Source organism: Schistocerca serialis, chromosome 5 (genome assembly GCF_023864345.2).
Source record: "Schistocerca serialis cubense isolate TAMUIC-IGC-003099 chromosome 5, iqSchSeri2.2, whole genome shotgun sequence".
Lineage (NCBI taxonomy): Eukaryota > Metazoa > Arthropoda > Insecta > Orthoptera > Acrididae > Schistocerca > Schistocerca serialis.
The window spans coordinates 826794010-826820510 of record NC_064642.1 but is presented as its reverse complement, the minus strand read 5'-3'; the positions used below and the strand labels follow the sequence as shown (position 1 = coordinate 826820510).

General features: G+C 45.0%; 1 protein-coding gene across 1 annotated transcript in view; it reads left to right on the top strand.

Annotated features, from left to right (window-relative positions):
- Nucleotides 1-5153: 5153 nt before the first annotated feature.
- LOC126482251 (vitellogenin receptor-like) overlaps nucleotides 5154-26501 on the top strand; it is a 221222-nt gene continuing 199874 nt past the window's right edge. Inside the window, exons 1-4 of the mRNA XM_050106231.1 lie at nucleotides 5154-5157; nucleotides 5577-5582; nucleotides 5751-5881; nucleotides 6634-6771. Coding sequence (XP_049962188.1) covers nucleotides 5154-5157; nucleotides 5577-5582; nucleotides 5751-5881; nucleotides 6634-6771 — 279 coding nt within the window. The remainder of the gene's footprint in view (nucleotides 5158-5576; nucleotides 5583-5750; nucleotides 5882-6633; nucleotides 6772-26501) is intronic.

Below are 26501 nucleotides of genomic sequence, written 5' to 3'. Positions count from 1 at the left end.
AGATTCACAGAAATTTTGCCAGCTATTCTTTTTACAGTCTTTTAACCGCCTTCGAACTTTCGCTGCCATTTTTCGATATGCAATGAAGTTTTCTACATTTTCTTGTTTACAGAAGTTACTGTACGCAAGTATGCGCTGTGCTGTGGGTCTAGAGCACTCTGGCGTCCACCAGACTGGGGCCCGTTGTTTCAAAACGATGACTTCCTTTTTTCTTTGAATGGAAATTGCTGCAGCGTCTTCAATAATTGAAATTAGCTGTTGGTAGGCCCCTTTCGGAGCCAACAAATTAAGATTACAACTTCACCTGGACTGTTGCAGAATACTTTGGACAGTCAGCATCCCTTATTTTCCACCTGCTGATTGGGTAGATAATTTATACTGTATTTATAGGTAAGTCTATTGTGATTTCCAGATGGAACTGATCTGAGCCAAGAGTCTCATTTGACCGCCCACTATGTCCAGTCAACAGAGCACAATGTCAAATCGACGGCCAATGGTCGTCTGTTTGGTTTATGTATCATAGTAGGAGAACCATCATTTAGAAGAATCAAATTGAACTTTTCAAAAAGTCTAACACTCCGCCATCCGCGTCATCTATTACGCAACCCCACAGCGAGTAGTGTGCGTTGAAGTCTGCACAAAGGAGAAATGGCGTTTGAATCTGATCTACAATCTGATCCAGTGAAAGATCTTGTATTTTACACTTTGGAGGTTTGTAAATGCTGACGATGGTGAATGCGCCGTTAAGAGTGTAAATTACAGCAGCAACTACCTGCATTCTGTTGCCCTAATAGTGATGTCCAATTTTTTTTAAACTGAATCGTCTCTCTAATCAACATGGCTGGCGTGCCTAGAACTTGAATGGGTGACCATCCGGGCTGCCATGCGCTGTTGCCATTTTTTCGGGGTGCACTCAGCCTCGTGATGCCAAATGAGCAGCTACTCGACCGAATAGTAGCGGCTCAGGTCAAAGAAAACCATCATAACAACCGGGAGAGCGGTGTGCTGACCACACATCCCTCCTATCTGCATCCTCAGCTGAGGATGACACGGCGGTCGGATGGTCCCGATGCTCCACTTGGGGCCTGAAGACGGAGTGCATTAATCAACATGGCTACTCCTTCTCCTTTTTCCATCGTCTCTTGTCGTTTCTGAGAACAGCATATCCTTTGAATTGTATTCGTTAGGTTGGCTGAAACCAAATACAAGTTACCAGTATGTTGTTGCTGCTAAGCTCCCGATAAAAACTTTCTCTGTTCGAGATTGCTAGCCTTGCATTCCACTGGAGTATTTTAAAAGCTATTGTCAGATTTGCAGAAGTTCTCAACAGCATTTCGTATAAGAGCCCGTGTCGTTACCATGTCTGTTTCATTTCTAAGAGAAAGATAGATCTGCATTATTAAAGCACAAAGGCTGTTAATAGCAGTTTCTCGACCAGTATAAGAAGTTGTCGGAGGAGTGGGAGGGTATGGATTGTTTTGTATTGAGTTCTGTGGACCCTGAAATTCGTGTATCATATCAGAATAACCCTGCATGGTTTCTCGCATATTTTAGGCTAGGAGAGACCTCTCGTGCTGTAGTAACACTTACAGTAGCCTGCGCAAATGATGGTCGCGGTGACGAGACGGCAATTGCGTAAGAAGTGCCATAGGCTTTGCTTCCATGTGCTGCTGATAAAGTAGTGAGGTGGTTTCCGTTGCAATGCAAACACCTGGTCTCTCCGGCATGTGAGCACTAAGAGGTCTCCTGGGCTCCTGTGGGCACTACTAAGACATTGCAGACTTAAATGGAAATATCTAAGGCAATTATGACATTGCCGAACTGACTGGGCATACAGTGCAAAAGGGCATCGCTTGCAGCACAAATATACATACTGGGGAAGTTATTGAAATTTAAATGTTACAACACATTTATGTGTGGGAATTTCTTTCAACTCACCATTTTCTGTTACTTTCTTTGTGAACCTTTGGACGTCGGTTACTAAAAATTCCGACTTTATTTCTGCAAGGATGTCTTGGTGGGATAATGCAGTATCAACATTATGGATAACTACCCTTCTCTTTGATAGGAAATTTGGAATATAAGCCTCCATATTCTTCAGCCGAAAAACATCAAGCGACTGCAACCTGTTTGCAGACTGCGCTGTTTTGGTTTCAGTTTTGCTCCTGTTTCTACCAATAGCTGAGATATTGTTTCATGTCTTAAATTACACTACTGGCCATTAAAATTTCTACACCACGAAGATGACGTGCTACAGACGCGAAATTTAACCGACAGGAACAAGATGCTGTGATATGCAAATGATCAGCTTTTCAGAGCATTTACACAAGGTTGGCGCCGGTGGCGATACCTACAACGTGCTGACATGAGGATAGTTTCCAACCGATTTCTCATACACAAACAGCAGTTGACCGGCGTTTCCTGGTGAAACGTTGTTGTGATGCTTCGTGTAAGGAGGAGAAATGCGTACCATCACATTTCCGACTTTGATAAAGGTCGGATTGTAGCCTATCGCGACATTGCTGCTCGCGTTGGTCGAGATCCAACGACTGTTAGCAGAATATGGAATCGGTGGGTTGAGAAGGGTAATTCAGAGCGCCTTGCTGGATCCCAACGGCCTCGTATCACTAGCAGTCGAGATGGAGGCATCTTATCCGCATGGCTGTAACGGATCGTGAAGCCACGTCTCGATCCCTGAGTCAACAGATAGGGACGTTTGCAAGACAACCATCTGCACGAACAGTTCGGCTACGTTTGCAACAGCATGGACTATCAGCTGCGATTACCCTCGACGCTGCATCACAGACAGTAGCGCCTGCGATGGTGTACTCAACGACGAACCTGGGTGCACGAATGGCAAAACGTCATTTTTTCGGATGAATCGAGGTTCTGTTTACAGCGTAATGATGGTCGCATCCGTGTTTGGCGACATCACGGTGAACGCACATTGAAAGTGTGTATTTGTCATCGCTGTACACGCCATCCAAGCTCTGTTTGACTCAATGCCCAAGCGTATCAAGGCCGTTATTACGGCCGGAGGTGGTTGTTCTGGGTACTGAATTCTCAGGATCTATGCACCCAAACTGCGTGAATATGTAGTCACATGTCAGTTCTAATATAATATATTTGTCCAATAAATACCTATTTATCATCTGCATTTCTTCTTGATGTAGAAAATTTAATGGCCAGTAGTGTATTACTTTCTGTAAACAACATTCTTCCAAGATCCATCAGTTGCAACTTTCCTACATTACCATTTTCTCCTTCTACAAAGACTACATAGGGACCCATGTGTGTTGATTCATATGTATTATCTTTACTAGCATATTTGTTGTTACTAGGAAACGTGTTATTTCCTGTAGGAGGTACCGTTGTGGTGACCGAATTGTCAAAGCTCTTGCGACTAACCCGACTTTTGGGAAGCGGGTTGCTCATTGCAATTCCTGTCTCCTATATTTACACTCAAGTTACTGTCTGCTCCTAGAACTTCCACAGTGTGTGCAACATTATCAATATCTACCATATCTACGTCCCCTTCAACATTACCAGTGTGCTTTTCACTTGCCTTGGCCCTCTTCGGAACATTTGCGTCAGGAGCTACTGCCTGCTGGGGTGATGGTGATCGGTGTCTCGCCTTTTGTCGCTGGGTGTTGTTTGTCCGACACTGCGTGAAGACAGCTGAACTTGTTGAATACTGATCCATCTCCATATGATCATTCTGAGGACAGTGATCTTGAGAGGACACTTTGATGATACCCAATTGATGCTTATTTGTAATTAACACTGCTGAAGGAGGGTGCATCATGACAGTCTCGTTGTTGTGACTCGTATGCAAAGCAATAGCCGACCCTTGACCGGTATCGACTGGGATTTCGTCATTAGTTTCCATTTTAAAAATAGCCGCTGAGAGAAATCTCCCAGCGACGATGCTTTGACACTTGTTACTAACTACTCGTAGTTAAAATATCCAGTAGATTACAATAAAAAAGCTTAAGTTCAACAAAACACCTGATGGAGTCTGCCGGCCACCGCATGAAGCACTAACGACTGCTCAACGCGGCTGCCGTAACTGCGAGCAACAATTTATCGTTACCCGCTCGTCGAAAAGTTTTTCACTGCCGACAACACAATTTAGAGTCGAACTGTTAATAATCGCCCTTTCTCAAAGTTCTTGAGAGCGATAGGAAGAACGCCGTTGTTTATTTAGTTGCTAACCATAGATCCCCTGGTTGACCAATCTTGGATGTAGGTGATGGTTTTCGTTGGACTGGGTGTAATTGTGGCTGTGGAGGTCGTTTGACTAGCTTTTAAATTTGAAATCTTTCTTTTGAGAGTTTTTCATTTTTTTCTGTAACTGCATACGTACGATTTCCAACCTTGTTAACAAGATGGAAGAAAACTGCCGTGTTATTCAGAAGTCTGGTAAGATTAAAATGTTTTATGTAGTTCCCAATTTACGGTTTGCTGTTTGGTATAGACACACTTGATCTCTTTGTTTAGCCAAATTTTTTGAGCTATTTGCTTAGTTTCCGGTGCACCTGCGGAACTGTTTTTGGTAATTTCCAAGAATGATTGCCTATCGAAGCTGGAGGGCTCCAAAAAACACATATCGATCGTGCGATAGTAAATCGATTATGGAAGTCTCGTGGCGCGCGTTATGATGAATTATTTGTAATTGTCATTTTTATCAGTTGTTTCTTCAGTTCGTGTACATTACATTCCCGCCGTTATTATTTGTGATTCCATTCGAAAATCGACGCGGTTTTTGTTGATAGCGAGTGTAATGTCAGCTGCTTCTCACGTTTCTTCTGCGGATTGTGTGACATGGAAAACTCTTAATTGCATGCATATCCAGCATTGACAAATGTTTGAATTTCTGCCGCAAATTTGGACTTCTGCCGGACGACGAAAGGCGGGATTGTGTTGACTGTGGTGCTGCGAAGTCTGTAAAACTTCGTAAGAGGAGTGTGTACGCTGAGATTCCGTTGCAATTTCATTGCGGACTTTGCGGAAAGCGATCCAGCATCTGGAGAAGTACGTGGTTCGAGTCCTCCAAATTATCGATTCAGACGAGCGTAATTCTTGTGTCGTGCTGGATTCGAGATTACACGTTGCAAGCCACAGCATCAGAAACTGAGTTATCGGCGAATACCATGTGTGACTACAAACTGTAAATCAATATAATTAAGGTAAAAAAAATTCACACACACACACAGTAGGGAAGAGAGCAATAGCTTCCCAGGTTGGCAACACTCACAGCGTGAACCAAAACAAACAGATATAAACAGTAAACACTGTTGCAGTGCGGAGTGGGAAATAGTTTGAGGAGTGTAAATATTGCAGTACAACAAAAAGTGTAGAACGGCAAATACTGCAAAGTGCAAAGGTGAAACGAAGTCTTTAGATGCCAACCGCTGCTAGCAAGGAGGAAATGAGCAAAATATGTAAATAAACACTGTAAGTAACTTGCACACCAAATTTATAAACGAAACGCTGGTATGAACAAAAAACAACCAAAAATGTATGCAATTTGCAGAATAACCACGGAAGATGCTTTTTAAATAATAGCGAAACGCGTCTGTGTAAGTCTTGCAGTCAGCTCAAGACGGATAATCTATAGTAACAGATTATTATAAAGAACTTCTTGAATCTCAAAACCCCATTTTAATTAGAGATTACCCTAATGAACTGCTCAATGTAGAATTTTTGATTGTTTCTAAGATAGCAATAATATGGTGTTTACTTTCCAGACAACATAAATTGTGAGGCTCCATTGTACTGGAAGTGTGAAGATGGAAGATGTATACAGACCAGATTCAAATGTGATGGGAACAATGATTGTGGAGACTGGTCAGATGAAAAGGATTGTAATGCATCCAAGGTACATTCTTCTTTGCCATCAGATAGGCCTAAGCCAACTTAATTTCTCATTGACTTTAAGCCTCTTAAAGTCTGAAGTGTACAAACAGGTGTTTAGTCCTGCAATCCTATCTTGGAAGCCACTGTGTAGTCAGAAGCCCAACTTGATAACTTTGCTGCTTAGTTCTGAATTGGTAGAAATTGGACATAGGGAAATGATTTGCCCTGATACTGCTTCTATAGGGCATAAATGTTAAATTTTCCTGCTTACAATTGACTAATGTTTACCTTGTCAGTATCAAAGATAACTTGATGTTATTTCCATAATTCTTATTCAGACAGTAATGTGTAGTATGGGATCTCTATTTTGCTGCTTCAAATTTTAGTACCTTGTGCTCAAATTTTTCATCCCACCAATCTTTTGTTAGTTAAGTTCTAGGCCTACTGACCGAAAGTAATTTCATGGTTATAGAAATGTTTGACTTAACATATAAGTAGGCCTAAATATTTTAAAATTTTGTACTTTGTTTTTTTGTTCATATGAATGTAGTGAATGTTAAATCAAAAGAAGTACGATCTCATCTGTATTTCGACAGACAAGTGGGTTAGTGTGATAAAAGAATGTAGTGACATGATTAACTGATGTTACGTGGCATTTTGGACAGTGACAAACTTGCCACTTAAATTTTAGGAAGGGATGGTGATTTATAATTTTACATGTTGAGGCATTTAAATGTAGTCTACAGAATTTAGTAATTAAACTTTTATATCTAGGTATCCGATGTGCAAAAGGTCTGCAGTGATGAGGATTTTGCATGTGGTGATGGCACCTGCATTCCAGATAGCTGGGTGTGTGATGGCCTCAAGGACTGCCAGAACGGCAATGATGAAGTTTTGGGCTGTTCTAGAAAGGTAACTGATTAAATTTTTAAATGGTTTAATACATCCAGGGCTTTGGGAGGGGGGGGGGGACAGAAGAGGGGAGGGAGAGAGAGAGAGAGAGAGAGAGAGAGAGAGAGAGAGAGAGAGAGAGAGAGAGAGAGAGAGAATTTACTCATACATATAAACCTAAAACACAAAGTGGTTTGGGAAACATCTCACAAGGGAACCTCCCCAGAGGTCCTTGGTTCAAGTCTTCCCTCGAGTGAAAAGTTTAATTTCTTAAATTAATTTGTTACTTCACTCCATAATCTATATTTGCGTCTTTTAATAGGTTTGGACAGTAACCTGTATTGGAGCATTTCCTTCATGTAACCCAAAGAAATACCATCAGATTGAAGTTGCAGTATTTCCTCTTCGTACAGATCATCAACAATCCAACCATTTGGTACGTACAGCCCCCGCAGCAATCAGCAAGGTGTCGTCATCACCACACATACTGTTTATCAACAAATGTAGCAAATAATCATACAAATGTTCGACAGTCTTTCGATCCCTTAAGGAACTTTCCGATTCCTTACAGTTCGGAAAATATTCATTGACCTTGTTATTGAAGTCGCGAGCTATATTTGCTGGATTCATATTGCCCACTGAATACATCTCACTTATTTAATGCACCCTCGTCCAAAGTAGCGAACAGTCAACTGCCAGCCACGGAGCGTCGTTAGCAGGAATGCTCTCTCTTCGGTGCGCTGTAGTCGACTGACGTTGTGTGTTTCGATGATTGTTTAGGTGTAGCATTCCCATACTACGGCTCAGTTACCTCGCATCGCACGTACAGATAATAACTGTCTGAAAATAAAAAATTAAACTTTTCACTCGAGGGAAGACTTGAACCAAGGACCTCTTGTTCTGCAGCTGCTCACACTAACCACGGGACCACGGCGCTCCTGAGCTCACACTATCCTTGATGTTGCCTATCTTGCGCATGGACTACTCAGTTTGTATATTTTGCTTATTTTTTCATAGTTCCACACAACTTCTTCCTGTTTTCTCAATTGATCTGTGTTCAGTTTTTCAAGGCCTATCCACTGAGCCAACTTATAACAAAATCTGAGGGGGTTGCAATGGGGAGGTTCCCTTGTCAGTACAAAAGGCTCAGTATGGGTAAAATACAAATAACATTTAGTAAGTGAAGATAGCTGAGTGATTTTATAATTGTCTACTGTTAGACGGGACTCAATCCTGATACAACAGCACTAAAAAGGAACTAGAACCTGCAATACCACTTTACTGATGACAGTTAGACACAACACTAACAGTTAAACATATTTGTGATTACTGATAACTGTAACATACTTTGTATCAGATATAATTCATGTCTTTAGGGAAATTAGTTATGTTATTAAGTAACTGTTTCATTTTTGTGCATGTATGTATAGCTAGAAAGTGTAACTACATCATGGTTCTTTGTATGATTCATGCTAACTGAACGTGTGGGAGTATCTTGTGAAGAGAATGTGTAAGCCGTCCTAGCAGCCAGGCTGAAACTTAAAGGCCAGACATTTGAATTACTAGCTCTCTGGAGCATTTATGTATTGTAATGACCTTTTATTTATTGGCTTTTAAGCATCAAAGAGTAGTTTCTCCATAACTTTGATTAGAATTTCACTATTTTAGTAGAAAAATTAAGACAGTATTTAATGTGCTTTCTATGTCATGTGTTGGTGTTACATTGTAAAGTGAACATCAATAGCATTACGACATTAACATTTTGCGTGTATGTAGAGACTAATATAGGCTCTTGTGAGAAGACTTAGTAGAGAAACTATTTGTTGCTTATTTACATGGTGATAACTAGGTCTATGTTTAAAGCCAACAAGCAAGCACGTAATATCACAATGGCACAGAACCAAATAAGTAACGTAATTACATCCTCAAATAGTGCCACAGAATTTCAACCAAGCATAGTTAGCGAAGTGTCTGTTATGGCTGAGCAACTCGCAGTAATTTCTGCGCACACATCAGTAACACAAATGATTGCAATATCTGACATTCATATGTCGGGTGAAATCCAAAGACATACACAGCAACCAAATAAAAACATGAGTATGACGTCTGTTACAGAAGCACTCACTGGGGGAGAATTGCCTGCAACTGTGCGCGAAACCAAAAGAACTGCCGAAACTAAAAGCAATAAATGATATTACTGAAAAATTCCAAAATTTGGAAGCAAAACAGTCACTTGATGGCCAGTCTAGCATAACTCATCACACAAGAACAGCAATACAAAGAGTTAACAACCAAATACGAAGATATCTTATATTGTCAAGATAAACTAAATAATAAAGTGCAAGAAGTTATCCATATACAGAACACCATTGCACAGGACATGACTACAAACAAGCATGAAAACGAGCAAGCAATCATTGATCTTACTTGGAGGATAGACACTCTTTTAGTCTCAAAGGTGAGAAACAAATAGAGAAACGTTTCAACGAACATAAGTTCGCTTTTTCTAAAGACGTAGAGGGGATGGGCGAAAGTGCAAAACGAGACAGTGCGAAATTATGTGGATCAAACATTGGCAGAAACTGTTGCTAATGTACAACTTAACAATGAAACTGCACAAGGACACTTAAATCAGAAATTCAGGAAATTAAACAAAATATAGGAGAAGAATTTCCTGCTTGGAAGGCAAAGGTTGAACTTGAACTTAAAAGCATGCCAGCAAGGTTTAGTTAATACTAGAGTGGCACCTGTTACCTGCAGTTTATCATAAGCAGACATTATTCCTGACAAAATCAGTGAAACTGAATCCATGCGACAATATCCATGTATTGGCGCGTATTCACGTAATCAACGGGAACCAAATTATCAGGAATATCGTCCACCATAAAATAGTAACCAGAATACACTTGTGACTGAGTGAAGAAATAATGCTTAAATATTGTAAATTTCAGATATTTAACCCCGAAAGAGGCGATCAATCCCATGGTCTTTATGAAGCAATTTAGAGAGATATTGCCATGAATATGGACTGAGCAACAAAAAATTATGTACATTGCAGGATTCATTCATGGGATGGATCGATGTGGGCGTCAGAAGCATCCAAATGTTGTCAAGAATATCAGCAATTTGAAAACGCTTTCTTGCACAAATACTGGAATAAGGGAGTGCAAGAAAGATGACACAAGGAAGATTTTGACCCACAACCATTTTATTTCAAAAACGGAACCTTAAGGAAGTATTTCTCAAATACATAATTAAAGCAAATACTGGAATGAACCAATCTTGACAAAAGATATTATTCAAATATTAAAGGCCAAACTTCCACTAGAAGTAAAGGAAAAACTTCTACATTTGCCTGAACACCACGTGGAAGATTTTTTTTTTTTTGCCACATTGGATTTGATAGACATCCTATTCTAAGAATCACATGTGTGCTATACCCAACCTAACAAATATAATAGTAACAACAAAACGTATGGAACCAAACCTTTTGCACACAATTCACCAAACGCACAGGTGAACTACTTCCAGAAAAATGTGAAATCTTGTAATGAAAATCCAGACAAATGTAATCAAAACCAACAAGGTGAACACACATACAAATGGAAATGGATGAAAAATAATAAGAGGAGGAAAGGATATTACCGAGAGAGGAATTACCAGCCAAAACGCAGATATCAGCAACAAAACTGAGAGTATCACAACCAACCACAACCTTCAGGTTGGGAACCAAACGTCAATGCAAATGAATGGCGAAACCAACCTCCAGTAATAACTGACATAACAGAGCAAACATCTAACAATAATGGACAATCGTTAAACTAGATTAGAGAGTCAGAAGCCCCGACGGCGCAGTCGAGGAAGTTTGTAGGGGCGAAAATTTAAGCATCTATTTCTTCAGGTACAATGATGACATATTATCAATAGAACAACTTCAGCAAGATATGATGCCTTGTAAAGAGGAACATACCACTGAACCTGTTGCGAAAATTCAAGCGGAAACTGAAGGCATTACTGTGTGCAGGTTACTTTAGACACATACCAGCAGTAAATGTCATTTCTGAGAAGTTATTTCAAAAAATACTTCAGAAAGTAAATCCACCAATTTTCCCTGTTCAGTGTTGTGGGATTGTGGGCCAGACTGGTCATAAGTCTTCTCAGGCTAAAGTGCAGTCTCAACTACAGTTAAACATAGGAGATGATAGCTATTGTAATTCTGTCAGAGACAGCAAAGGACTTGGAAGAGCAGTTGAACGGAATTGACAGTGTCTTGAAAGGAGGATATAAGACAAACATCAACAAAAGCAAAACGAGGATAATGGAATGAAGTCAAATTAAATTGGGTGATGCTTGAGGGTATTAGATTAGGAAATGAGACTCTTAAAGTAGTAAAGGAGTATTGCTATTTTGGGAGCAAAATAACTGATGATGGCTGAAGTAGAGAGGATATAAAATGTAGACTGGCAATGGCAAGAAAAGAGTTTCTGAAGAAGAGAAATTTAACATAGAGTATAGATTTAAGTGTCAGGAAGTCGTTTCTGAAAGTATTTGTATGGAGTGTAGCCATGTATGGAAGTGAAACATGGGTGATAAAAAGTTTGGACAGGAAGAGAATAGAAGCTTTCGAAATGTGGTGCTGCAGAAGAATGCTGAAGATTATATGGGTAGATCACATAACTAATGGGGAGGTACTGAATAGAATTGGGGAGAAGGGGAGTTTGTGGCACAACTTGACAAGAAGGAGGGACCGGTTGGTAGGACATGTTCTGAGGCATCAAGGGATCACAAATTTAGCATTGGAGGGCAGAGTGGAGGGTAACAATTGTAGAGGGAGACCAAGAGATGAATGCACTAAGCAGATTGAGAAAGATGTAGGTTGCAGTAGGTACTGGGAGATGAAGCTTGCACAGGATAGAGTAGCATGGAGAGCTGCATCAAACCTGTCTCAGGACTGAAGAAGAAGAAGAAGAAGAAGAAGAAAAAGAAGAAGAAGAAGAAGAATTGCATATTCCTTGTAATAGAAAGACTGGTTGAAGGCTGTATCTTGGAAATTGATGAATTTATAGAGAGGAATTGGCATATTGATTTTTCTCTGGGCCGTGCCAGTTTTACAGTAATGGATCAAAGATATCAGGTGAATCTTCTCAGGGAACATAGTTGTCATGGAAAATATTGCCATGGACGAAAACTGCAAATAAAATGGATACATTGTGAACCTGCACAGGAATACCAAATTAATTATTTGCAACCAGTCTTAAAAACTGAAGATGTGGTGCACAAAAAAGTAAAAGAACCTGAATATTTGTAATACCATCAAAGAAAGCAATTATACGATCTTATACAGGAATATTATGAAGTCTTTAAAGAAAAGCCTGGTGTAATCGAGGGATACACGTGTCATTTAGATGTGATTCCACACAAAGTTTTTTGCCGTACTTTTCATCCAGTACCGTGGCATCTATGAAAGGCAGTTGTTGCAGAAATCCAACAGATGCTTGAATGGGAGCTGATTGAACCTTCAAGTCCATACTGTAGTCCTATTCATGTTGTCCCGAAAAAGGAAGGAAATGTTTGTCTCGTGCTATACGCACGGCGAATAAATAAGATTATTGTGCCCGTGTGAACTCGTCCGGAAAATATCGTTAAGTTAATTCAAAAGTTCGAAGGATTGAAATACTTACCGAATATTGATCTCAGGAGTTCATTTTGGCAGGTGGCACCTGACGAACAATCAAAAAAGTACACCGTGTTTGTACATGCAGATAGAAGCTACAAATTTAAGGTTCTACCTTTCAGGCTGAATGTGAGCTCAAGAGTTCTTGTAAATGCTCTAGATTATGCATTGGGACCTGCACTTCGAAGCAGTTTAACTTTGTTTGTGGACGACATGCTCATTACTACGGCCACATGGAAGGAACACGTCGATTTAATGAGGGGAGTATTAAAACATTCCAAGGAAGCAGGCATAACTGCAAATCTGCAAAAGTCCCATTTCGCTTGGGATAAAATTAAATTTCTAGGTCATCTTATAAACAAAAAAGAGTATTACGGGACTCTGAGAAATTAAAGTCAATCAAAAACTTTACAGTTCCAACAACTAAAAAGCAATTGAAGGGATTCCTCAGAGTTGCTTCTTTTTCAGGTGCTTCATTTATGACCACTCTATTAATGCAGAACCGTTGTACAGCTTGTTACGAAAAAATACTCTGTGGGCATGGATGCAACAATGCCAGCATGCATTTGAAGCAATAAAACTAAGGCTAGTTAATTCACACATATCATCCAGATATGAGCCAAGAATTTGAATTAATGGCGGGTGCTTTGGAAATTGGAATTGGTTCCTGCCTCTTCTAAGTAAAAATAATAGGTGGCAAAAAAAACTTTGCCCCATAGCTTTCACTAGCCGACTGTTAACTGCATGTGAACGAGCATATACAACTACCGAAAAGGAAGCATTGGCCCTATTCTAATCATTTCATTATTACTTATACGGAACAAAGGCAACAGTATACTGTGACCACAAAGCCTTAAGTTTTTTGCAAACATGTAAGTTATTACATCCAAGATTAGCAAGATGGATGTTCTCACTCAGAGAGTTTCAATTTAAAATTAGATACATAAGCAGACAAGATAATTTCATTGCCGATGTACTGTCAAGAATGCCAGACTGTGATGTGTCAACAATTAACATCACAGACATTCCTTTAGAGTTCAAAATTCTATTAATGAATAATAAAAATACAGAAAACATTTTCTAAGAATGTGTAAACACATGGGAAAACTGCAAAATGAAGATCCTTGTTGGCTTTCAATAAAAGAAGCTTTGGGAAAACATGGAAGCGGAGATCTGAAGTGACTGTACAAAGTTGAGGAGGACATCTTATTTTTCAGAGGGCACATTGATTCAGATAATTGGGAGTGTGTGTTCCTGAGAAGAATGAGGATGACTTAATTTTGTACACACACATCACTCCGGAACATTTTGGAGTATTAAAATGTGCTCAAAAGATTCAAGCATATTGCTACTTCCCAAATATTCGCAAGAAAGTACACCGGCAGTTAAGGAAATGTAAAATTTGTCATCTACATCTACATGGATACTCTGCAAATCACATTTAAGTGCCTGGCAGAGGGTTCATTGAACCACCTTCACAATTCTCATAATTCCACTCTCGTATAGTGCGCGGGAAGAATGAACACCTATATCTTTCCCTACGAGCTCTGATTTCCCTTATCTTTGTGATCGTTCCTCCCTATGTAAGTTGGTGTCAACAAAATATTTTCACATTCGGAGGAGAAAGTCGGTGACTGGAATTTTGTGAGAAGATTCCGTCGCGACGAAAAACGCCTTTCTTTTAATGATGTCCATCCCAAATCCTGTATCATTTCTGTGACACTCTCTCCCATATTTTGTGATAGTACAAAATGTGCTGCCTTTCTTTGAACTTTCTCGATATACTCAGTCAGTCCTATCTGGTAAGGATCCCACACCGTGCAACAGTAGTCTAAAAGAGGACGGACAAGCATAGTGTAGTCAGTCTCCTTAGTAGGTCTGTTACATTTTCTAACAAGGGAACATCCCCATTGCACTCCCCTCAGATTTAGTTATAAGTTGGCACAGTGGATAGGCCTTGAAAAACTGAACACAGATCAATTGAGAAAACAGGAAGAAGTTGTGTGGAACTGTGAAAAAATAAGCAAAATATAGAAACTGAGTAGTCCATGGGCCACATATGCAACATCATGGACAAAGCGACTCGAGGAGCACTGTGGTCCTGTGGTCGCGTGAGGAGCTGCAAAACGAGAGGTCCTTGGTTCAAGTCTTCCCTCGAGCGAAAATTTTACTTTCTTTATTTTTGCATAATTATTATTTGTCCATTCGTTCATTGACGTCTCTGTTCACTGTAATAAGTTTAGTGTCTGTGTTTTGCGACCTCGTCGCAAAACCGTGCGATTAGTAGACGAAGGGACGTGCCTCTCCAATGGGAACCGAAAACATTTGATCGCAAGGTCATAGGTCAACCGATTCCTCCACAGGAAAACACATCTGATATATTCTATACGACACTGGTGACGGCATGTGCATCACATGACAGGAATATTTTGTCGACCCACCTAACTTGTATACTTGGCGAATGGGTAAAAAGATTCTTCAACCCTGCCCGATTTAGGTTTTCTTGTGGATGTGATAATCACTCCCAAAAAAGTGATGAAAACATAAGTTTGTCACATAAACTGAAAATAAAAAATTATGCTTTTCACTGAATGGAAGATTTGAATCAAGGACCTCTCTTTCCGCAGCTGCTCACCATACCACGAGACCACGGCGCTCCTCCGTTCCTAATCTCCTTGTGTTGCTTATCTTCCCATGAACTAATCAGTTTGTATATTTTGCTTATTTTTTCACAGTTCCACACAACTTCTTCCTGTTTTCTCAATTGATCTGTGTTCAGTTTTTCAAGGCCTATCCACTGTGCCAACTTACAACTAAATCTGAGGGGGGTGCGATGGGGAGGTTCCCTTGTAAGTGTCCTGCCAATGAAACTCAGTCTCTGGTTAGCCTTCCCCGCAACATTTTCTATGTGTTGCTTCCAATCTAAATTGTTCGTAATTGTAGTTCCTAGGTATTTAGTTGAATTTACGGCTTTTAGACAAGACTGATTTATCGTGTAACTGAAGTTTAACACGTTCTTTTCAGCACTCGTGCGGATGATCTCAGACGGCCAAACCAGGAAATTTTTGTGTGATGGATTTCCTGCATCCTATTATCCCTACTAAACCACTGTCAATCATTTCGGTCGACCCCCCCCTGCGGGTCCGGGGATTAGAATAGGCCCGCGGTATTCCTGCCTGTCGTAAGAGGCGACTAAAAGGAGTCCATCCCCCTCGCGGGGGTAGTTAGCGCCTGCGTCCGGAGACGGACGGTTCCACGACCTATAATCGTGGTCTTTTTGGTTTTTCACTTCTCGTTTCTTCCTTCCTTTTGTTGGTTCCTTTCTTTGCTCTTCTCCACCTCACTGTCTTCCTTACTCTTTCCCTTGACTTCTCCTTGCCTTCTCATTGCCTTTTTCTCCTTGCCTTCTCATTGCCTTTTTCTCCTTGCCTTCTCATTGCCTTCTTCTCCTTGCCTTCTCATTGCCTTCTTCTCCTTGCTTTCTCATTGCCTTCTTCTCCTTGCCTTCTCTGGTCTCCGCCTCGGCGTTTGAGACAGTCTGTCCTCTTTCTCCCTCTCTCTCTTCTTTTTCCTCTTCTTCCTTCCTCCCTGTGCGTGCCTGAAGGCCGACCCATGCGTTCGCACGCGTAGCCGGTGACGGGGTAACGCGTAAGTCCCCGCCCTGGGTAGACATGTAAGGCACGCGCGTACCCCCTGGTAAAGGCCAGGCCCGGGGAGGGGTGATTGCCTGAGCTGATACCTTCTGACCATGCCGATTGGTCCCTCCGTCTGTTTCTCGGGAGGTGTGACCTGAGGTGTAAACATTCACCTAAGGCGGGAGTGCCCTCTGAGAGGGTCCCCACAAGGAAGGAGCGCGCCATCGGAGACGCTGGCAATCATGGGGGATTCCTCCGCAATGGATTCTACTCCATCTCTCTCGACTTCAACCCAAAAACGGAAACGTGACCAGCCAACAGTGACAAAAGTACTACCGCCTGCCCCACAGTTCCTCGTAGTTTCTCGATCTGAGGACGGAAAGGATTTTTCCTCTGTCAACCCTTTCGTTATTCAGAAGGGCGTAGATGCCATAGCCGGATCTGTCAAATCTTGTACCAGGTTGTGTAACGGCACCTTATTACTAGAAACTGAGAGTGCCTTTCAGGCACAAAAACTGCTTCGGGCCACCCTCCTGTACACGTTCCCTGTCCGGGTGGAGGCCCACCGAACTTTGAATTCATCTCGTGGTGTAGTCTATACTAGCTCCCTTGACGGATTGACTGACGAGGAGCTTCAATCTTTCCTCGCTGAGCAGGGCGTGACGGCTGTCCATAGGGTCATGAAAAAGGTCAACAATGACCTTGTACCGACCCGGACACTTTTCTTGACCTTTGATAGTGTTAAGCTGCCATCGCGCATCAAGGCGGGCTACGAGGTAATTTCTGTTCGCCCCTATGTCCCGACACCTACGCGCTGCTACCAGTGTCAGAGTTTCAATCACACTCGACAGTCTTGTTCCAATGCGGCTAAATGTGTCACTTGTGGCAGGGATGCCCATGAGGGTGACTGTCCACCTCCGTTTCCTCGTTGTGTGAACTGTCAGGGTGACCATGCCGCATCCTCCCGCGACTGTCCTGTCTATAAGGAAGAACACTGTATCCAAGAAATTCGGGTCAAAGAGAAAGTGTCCACCTCGGCTGCTCGCAAGCTATTGGCTAGTAGGAAGCCCATGCTGCTCCCAGCGGGGAAATACAGTACTGTCCTCGCCTCTCCTCGGACTACCCGGAGGTAGCAACCCAGACATGCGATCTGACCTTCAGCACCACGGTCGTCCGTTCGGCCAGTGCTAAGATCGCGCCTTCGACGTCTCCTCTTCCTCCCATCACCCCACAGACTCCAGCCCCTTCCTCAGCTTCTGCTAAGACGAAGACATCGAAGTCAGATGCACGGGCCTTCAAGAAGGAACCATCCCGTGCCGACTTCCTCCGTACCTCGACCTCCCAGCCTTCGACCGGTACTTCCACTAAACGTCCTTCCAAAAAGGCGCATAGGAAGCACAGTTCTCCTTCTCCACCAAGGCGCATTTCTTCTCCTGCGCCACCCAGCGGTTGCCGCCCCAGGCCGTCATCCATTTCGCCTGGCCGCACCGCTGGTAGCCGTACATCTGGCCGTTCACCGGCGGAGGAAGCTCCCCCTCCCGGCCATCCTCCCGAGATGGCCGATGACCCTATAGACCCAATGGACGATGACTGTCCGCCTACTGATAACGGCGGCAGTGCTCGCTCGAAGCCAGGCCCTAAGCGGCCTTCGAGGTGACCAGTTCTATCATCTTCCTGTTCTTACGATGGCACTTATTCACTGGAATATTCGCAGCATTCGCTCCAACCGAGAGGACTTGAAGTTGCTGCTCCGCTTGCACCGTCCGCTCGTCGTAGCCCTCCAGGAAACGAAGCTACGCCCATGCGATCAAATTGCCTTGGCACACTACACCTCTGTGCGTTTTGACCTTCCCCCTGTGGTAGGTATCCCAGCTCATGGAGGGGTTATGTTGCTGGTCCGGGATGATATTTACTGCGATCCCATCACGTTGCACACTGGCCTGCAGGCAGTTGCCATCCGCATTACTCTCCCCACTTTTACGTTTTCCTTTTGTACCGTTTACACTCCATCGTCATCTGCCGTTACCAGGGCAGACGTGGTGCAACTTATTGCTCAGCTACCTGCACCATTTTTGTTAACTGGAGACTTCAATGCCCACCATCCCATTTGGGGCTCTCCAGCATCCTGCCCAAGGGGCTCCTTGTTAGCAGACCTTTTCAACCAGCTCGATCTTGTCTGCCTCAATACTGGCGCCCCTACTTTTCTTTCGGACACATCTCACACCTATTCCCATTTAGACCTCTCTATATGTACTCCCCAACTTGCACGCCGGTTTGAGTGGTATGCACTTTCTGATACATATTCGAGCGACCATTTCCCGTGTGTTATCCATCTCCTGCAGTATACCCCCTCTCCGTGCTTCTCTAATTGGACCATCTCCAAGGCAGACTGGGGGCTCTTCTCTTCCAGGGCGACCTTTCAGGATCAAACCTTCACAAGCTGCGATCGTCAGGTCGCACACCTCACGGAAGTCATTCTCGCTGCTGCTGAATATTCCATCCCTCACCCCCCTCCTTCTCCACGTCGCGTACCGGTCCCCTGGTGGGCCGAAGCATGTAGAGACGCTTTACATGCTCGTCGACGTGCTTTACGCACATTTAAACGCCACCCTACAGTGGCGAATTGTATCAATTATAAACGATTACGTGCTCAGTGTCGTCGTATTATCAAAGAAAGTAAGAAAGCCAGCTGGGTTGCTTTCACAAGCACCTTCAACAGTTTTACTCCTTCTTCTGGTGTCTGGGGTAGCCTGCGCCGGCTATCTGGCACTAAGGTCCACTCACTAGTTTCTGGCTTGAAGGTCGCGAATGACGTCCTTGTGGCCCCTGAGGCTGTCTCCAATGCCTTCGGCCGCTTTTTCGCAGAGGTTTCGAGCTCCGCTCATTACCACCCTGCCTTCCTCCCCCGCAAACAGGCAGAGGAGGCTAGGCCACCTAACTTCCGCTCCTCGAATTGTGAAAGTTATAATGCCCCATTCACCATGCGGGAACTCGAAAACGCACTTGGCCGATCACGGTCCTCCGCTCCAGGGCCAGATTCTATTCATATTCAGATGCTGAAGAACCTTTCTCCTGCGGGTAAAGGTTTTCTTCTTCGTACATACAATCGCATCTGGATTGAGGGACATGTTCCCGCATGCTGGCGCGAGTCTATTGTTGTCCCGATTCCTAAGCCGGGGAAGGACAAGCACTTGCCTTCCAGTTATCGACCTATCTCGCTTACCAGCTGTGTCTGTAAAGTGATGGAGCGAATGGTTAACTCTCGATTGGTTTGGCTGCTCGAGTCTCGACGCCTACTTACCAATGTACAATGTGGATTTCGTAGGCGCCGCTCTGCTGTTGACCATCTGGTTACCTTGTCGACCTTCATTATGAATAACTTCTTGCGGAAGCACCCGACCGCGGCTGTGTTCTTTGATTTGGAGAAGGCTTACGACACCTGTTGGGGGGCGGGCATTCTCCGCACCATGCATACATGGGGCCTTCGCGGTCGCCTCCCTCTTTTTTTCGTTCCTTTTTAATGAATCGACAGTTCAGGGTACGTGTGGGTTCTGTCCTGTCCGACACCTTTCGCCAGGAGAATGGGGTGCCACAGGGCTCAGTTTTGAGCGTCGCTCTCTTCGCCATCGCGATCAATCCAATAATGGATTGCCTCCCAGCTGATGTATCAGGCTCCCTTTTCGTGGACGATTTTACCATCTATTGCAGCGCGCAGTGCACACGTGTCCTGGAGCGCTGTCTTCAGCGTTCTCTTGACCGTCTTTACTCCTGGAGTGTCGCCAATGGCTTCAGTTTTTCTGCCGAGAAGACGGTCTGTATTAACTTCTGGCGCTACAAAGAGTTTCTCCCACCGTCCTTACGACTCGGTCCCGTTGCTCTCCCAATCGTGGAGACAACCAAATTTTTAGGCCTTACATTTGACAGGAAACTTAGCTGGTCTCCACATGTCATATTTGGACGCCCGTTGTACCCGTTCTTTAAATGTCCTCCGTGTTCTCAGTGGTATGTCGTGGGGAGCGGATCGAACCGTCCTATTTCGTCTATATCGGTCGATCGTCCGCTCCAAGCTGGATTATGGGAGCTTCGTATACTCCTCTGCACACCCATCCATCTTACGCCGCCTCAACTCCATACAACATCGGGGTTTACGACTTGCGATCGGAGCATTTTATACCAGTCCCGTAGAGAGTCTTCATGCTGACGCTGGCGAATTGCCACTCACCTACCGGCGCGATATACTGCTTTGTCGGTATGCCTGTCGGCAACTGTTAATGCCCGACCATCCGTCTTATCGTTCCTTTTTTGACGACTCTCTTGACCGTCAATACGGGTTGTATGTCTCTGCCCTGCTACCCCCTGGAGTTCGCTTTCGTCGCCTCCTTCAACACCTTAATTTTTCACTCCCTGCAACCTTTCAAGTGGGCGAGAGCCGCACGCCACCTTGGCTCCAGGCTCAGGTCCGCGTTCACCTTGACCTCAGCTCGGTCCCAAAAGAGGTCACCCCCGGTTCGGTCTACCACTCCCGTTTTTTGGAACTTCGTTCGAAGTTCATCAACATGACTTTCATTTATACAGATGGCTCTAAGACCAATGACGGGGTTGGGTGTTCCTTTATTGTCGGGGCACAAAGTTTCAAATACCGGCTCCATGGCCTTTATTCGGTCTTCACAGCTGAGCTCTTTGCCCTCTACCAGGCTGTTCTTTACATCTGCCGCCACCGACATTCTGCTTATGTCATCTGCTCAGATTCCCTGAGCGCCATCCAGAGCCTCAGTGATCCGTACCCGGTTCACCCTTTCGTACACCGGATCCAACGCTCTCTTCAGCAGCTGGTGGACGTCGGTTCTCCAGTTAGCTTTATGTGGGTTCCTGGCCATGTCGGTATCCCTGGGAACGAAGCTGCAGATGCCGCGGCCAAGGCTGCGGTCCTCCAGCCTCGGACAGCTTCTTGTTGTGTCCCTTCGTCCGATTTTAGCAGGGTCATTTGTCGGCGCATCTTATCGCTGTGGCATGCCGATTGGGCTGCACTTACCGACAACAAGCTTCGGGCCTTAAAACCTCTTCCCGTGGCTTGGACGTCCTCCTCACGCCCTTCTCGGCGGGAGGAGGTCGTTTTAGCCCGGTTAAGAATTGGACACTGCCGGTTCAGCCATCGCCATCTGCTGACGGCTGCGCCGGCGCCGTTCTGCCCATGTGGGCACTTGCTGACGGTTAGACACATTTTAATGTCCTGTCCAGATCTTAACACACTGCGCCTCGATCTTAACCTGCCAAATACTTTCGATGCCATTTTAGCAGATGACCCACGAGCAGCTGCTCGTGTTCTTCGTTTTATCAATTTGACAAACCTCGCTAAGGACATTTGATGATGCTGTTTTTTAATCCTATGCCTGTCAGTCTGTCTTTTATCGTGTTTTCCCTTTTAGTTGTTGTGGTCAACTTGTGCCTCGCGGTGCATTCTTAGAGTAGTCAGGGCGCTAATGACCATTGAAGTTGTGCGCCCTAAAACCACAAAAAAAAAAAAAAAATTTCGGTCGACGTCTGTGATCCTCACCCGTCATAAAGAGGTGGATGCAAGTATATTGTGGGGTTTCTTGATCTATTCACTAAATATGTCAAATTATATGCGTTAAAATCAGCCACTGGTTCATACTGAGCCAAGAAACTGGTCAAAGATTATATAGCCAATTTAGGCAAACAAGAGGCTATTCTTTCTGACAATGGGTCAACATTCACTGGATTTCGTTGGAGGCAAACACTAAGTAACTGTGGTATAAAACAGTCTAACATCAGTGTACGACCCTTCGGCAACCCCCCTGCGGGTCCGGGGGTTAGAATAGGCCCGAGGTATTCCTGCCTGTCGTAAGAGGTGACTAAAAGGAGTCCCACCCCCTCAAGGGGGTCGTTAGCACCTGCGTCCGGAGACGGACGGTTCCACGACTTATATTTGTGGTCATTTTGGTTTTTCACTTATTCTGGTTTCTTCCTTCCTTTGTTTGGTTCCTTTCTTTGTCCTTCTCGCTCTCACTGTCTTCCTTACTTTTTACCTTGCCTCCTTCTTGTTGCCTCCTTCTCCACCCTCTGGTCTCCACCTTGGCTTTTGAGACAGTCTTTCCTTTCTCTCCCTCTCTCCTTTTTTTTTCCCTCCTCTTCTTTCCTCCCTGTGCGTGCCTGAAGGCCGACCCACGCGTTCGCATGCGTAGCCGGTGACGGGGTAATGCGTAATTCCCCGCCCTGTGTAGACAAGTAAGGCACGCACGTACCCCCTGGTAAAAGCCAGGCCCAGGGAGGGGTGATTCCCCGAGCTGACACCTTCCGACCATGCCGATTGGTCCCTCCATCCGTTTCTTGAGAGATGTGACCTGAGTTGTAAACATTCGCCTAAGGCAGGAGTGCCCTCTGAGAGGGTTCCCACAAGGAAGGAGCACGCCATCAGAGACGCTAGCAATCATGGGGATTCATCCGCAATGGATTTCTCTTCTTCCCCTCTCGACTCCTGCCCAAAAACGGAAACTTGACCAGCCACCAGTGACAAAAGTACTACAGCCTGCCCCAAAGTTCCTCGTAGTTTCTAGATCTGAGGACGGAAAGGATTTTTCGTCAGTCAGCCTTTTCGTTATCCAGAAGGGTGTAGATGCCATAGCGGATCTGTCAAGTCTTGTACCAGGATGCATAACGGTACCTTGTTGTTCGAAAATGAGAGAGCCTTTCAGGCACAAAAACTCCTGTACACGTTCCCTGTCCGGGTGGAGGCTCACCGCACTTTGAATTCGTCACGTGGTGTGGTACATACTAGATCACTCGATGGATTGATTGACGAGGAGATTCAGTCTTTCATCACTCAGCAGGGCATGACGGCTGTCCATAGGGTCATGAAAAAGGTCAACAATGACCTTGTACCGACCCGGACACTTTTCTTGACCTTTGATAGTGTTCAGCTGCCATCGCGCATCAAAGCGGGCTACGAGGTTATTTCTGTTCGCTCCTATATCCCGACACCTACGCGCTACTACCAGTGTCAGCGTTTTAATCACACTTGCCAGTCATGTTCTAATGCGGCTGAATGCGTCACTTGTGGCAGGGACGCCCATGAGGGTGACTGTCCACCTCCATCTCCTCGTTGCGTGAACTGTCAGGGTGACCATACAGTGTCCCCTCGCGACTGTCCCATCTACAAGGATGAACGCTGTATACAGGAAATTCGGGTCAAAGAGAAAGTGTCCACCTCGGCTGCTCGCAAGCTGTTTGGTAGTAGGAAGCCCACGCTGCTCCGTGCGGGGAAATACAGTACTGTCCTCACCTCTCCTCGGACTACCAGGGAGGTGGCGACGCAGACATGCGATCTGACCTTTAGCACTGCGGTGGTCTGTTCGGCCAGTGCTAAGATCGCCCAGTCAACGTCTCCTCTTCCTCCTGTCACCCCTAAGACGCAACCACCTTCATCAGCTTCTGCCAAGACTAAGACCAAGAAGTCAGATGCACGGGCCTTCAAGAAGGAACCGTCTCGTGAAGACTTCCTGCGTACCCCGAACTCCCAGCCATCAACCAGTACTTCCACTAAACGACCTTCCAAGAAGGCTCATAGGAAGGAAAGTTCTCCTTCTCCGCCACGGCGCGTTTCTTCTCCTGTGCCACCCAGCGGTTGCCGCCCCAGGCCATCATCCGTTTCGCCTGGCTCCACCGCTGGTAGCCGAACATCTGGCCGTTCACCGGCGGAGGAAGCTCCCCCTCCCGGCCATTTTAATAAGACGGCCGATGAACCTATTGAACCAATGGACGATGACTCTCCGCCTATTGGTAGCGGCAGCAGTGCTTGCTCGAAGCCAGGCCCTCAGGGCCTTCGAGATGACCCCTTCTTGCTTCTCCCTTTTCTTTTTCGTCTTAGGATGGCACTTCTTCATTGGAATATTCGCGGCATTTGCTCCAACCGAGAGGACTTAAAGGTGCTGCTACGCTTGCACTGTCCGCTCGTCGTAGCTCTCCAGGAAACAAAGCTACGCCCATGCGATCATATTGACTTGGCACACTATGCCTCTGTGCGTTTTGACCTACCCCCTGTGGCAGGTATTCCGGCTCATGGAGGGGTTATGTTGCTGTTCTGGGATGATATTTACTACGATCCCATCACATTGCACATCGATCTGCAGGCAGTTGCTGTCTGAATTACTCTCCTCACTTTTACATTTTCCATTTGTACCATTCACACTCCATTGTCATCTGCCGTTACCAGGGCAGACATGATGCAAATTATTGCTCAGCTACCTGCACCATTTTTGTTAACTGGATATTTCAATGCCCACCATCCCCTTTGGGGCTCTCCAGCATCCTGCCCGAGAGGCTCCCTGTTAGCAGACCTTTTCAACCAGCTCAATCTTGTCTGCCTCAATACTGGCGCCCCTACTTTTCTTTCGGACACATCTCACACCTATTCCCATTCAGACCTCTCTATATCTACTACCCAACTTGCACGCCGGTTTGAGTGGTACGCACATTCTGATACATATTCGAGCGACCACTCCCCTTGTGTTATCCATCTCCTGCATCATACCCCCTCTCTGTGCTCAACTAATTGGAACATCTCCAAAGCAGACTGGGGGCTCTTCTCTTCCAGGGCGACCTTTCAGGATCAAACATTCGCTAGCTGCGATAGTCAGGTCGCACAACTCATGGAAGTCATTCTCACTGCTGCTGAATATTCCATCCCTCACCCTACTTCTTCTCCACGTCGCGTACCGGTCCCCTGGTGGACCACAGCATGTAGAGACGCTTTATGTGCTCGTCGACGTGCTTTACGCACCTTTAAATGCCACCCTACGGTGGTAAATTGTATCTGTGGTGTCACTGCCAGACACCACACTTGCTAGGTGGTAGCCTTTAAATCGGCTGCGGTCCTTTAGTATACCTGCGTGTCGCCACTATCAGTGATTGCAGACCAAGCGCCACCACACGGCAGGTCTAGAGACTTCCTAGCACTTGCCCCAGTTGTACAGCCGACTTTGCTAGCGATGGTTCACTGACAAATTACTCTCTCATTTGCCGAGACGATAGTTAGCATAGCCTTCAGCTACGTCATTTGCTACGACCTATCAAGGCACCATTATCGATTGCTATATATCTTGTGATGCATGTACAGTCAGACCGATGTTCGCCAATTGTGGATTAAAGTTAAGTATTCCAGAAGCTACGTACCTTTTTTGCTAATCTCTATTCTTGTAACTGTTCCAGACCTCATGCCAGCCTGCGTGAGCTTAAACGTGTGCCTTTCGGCTACCTCCTAGTGGCTTGGCTGTCTTGCCAAGTCACAACAGTATCAATTGTAAACAATTATGTGCGCAGTGTCATCGTGTTATTAAAGAAAGCAAGAAAGCCAGCTGGGCTGCTTTCACAAGCACCTTCAACAGTTTTACTCCTTGTTCTGTTGTCTGGGGTAGCCTGCACCAGCTATCTGGCATGAAGGTCCACTCACCAGTTTCTGGCTTGACAGTCGCGAATGACTTCCTTGTGGCCCCTGAGGCTGTCTCCAATGCCGTCGGCCGATTGTTCGCAGAGGTTTCGAGCTCCGCTCGTTACCACCCTGCCTTCCTCTCCCGAAACCAGGCAGAGGCGGCAAGGCCACCTAACTTCTGCTCCTCGAATCGTGAAAGTTATAATGCCCCATTCACCATGCGGGAACTCGAAAATGCACTTGCCCGGTCATGGTCCTCCGCTCCAGGGCCTGATTCTATTCATATTCAGATGCTGAAGAACATTTCTCCTGCGGGTAAAGGTTTTCTTCTTCGTACTTACAATCGCATCTGGATTGAAGGTCAAGTTCCCACATGCTGGCACGAATCTATTGTAGTCCCAATTCCTAAGCCGGGGAAGGTCAAGCACTTGCCTTCCAGTTAGCGACCCATCTCCCTTACCAGCTGTGTCTGTAAGGTGATGGAGCGAATGGTTAACTCTCATTTGGTTTGGCTGCTCGATTCTCGACGGCTACGTACCAATGTACAATGTGGATTTCGTAGGCGCCGCTCTGCTTTTGACCATCTGATTACCTTGTCGACTTTCATTATGGATAACTTCTTGCGGAAGCACCCGACTGCGGCTGTGTTTTTCGATTTGGAGAAGGCTTACGACACCTGTTCGAGAGCGGGCATTCTCCGCACCATGCATACATAGGGCCTTCGCGGTCACCTCCCTCTTTTTATTCGTGCCTTTTTAATGGATCGACAGTTCAGGGTACGTGTGGGTTGTCTCCTATCAGACGCCTTTCGCCAGGAGAATGGGGTGCCACAGGGCTCCGTTTTGAGCGTCGCTCTCTTCGCCATAGCAATCAATCCAACAATGGATTGCCTCCCAGCTGATGTATCAGGCTCCCTTTTCGTGGCCGATTTTACCGTCTCCTGCAGCGCGCAGCGTACTTGTTTCCTGGAGCGCTGTCTTCAGCGTTGTCTTGACAG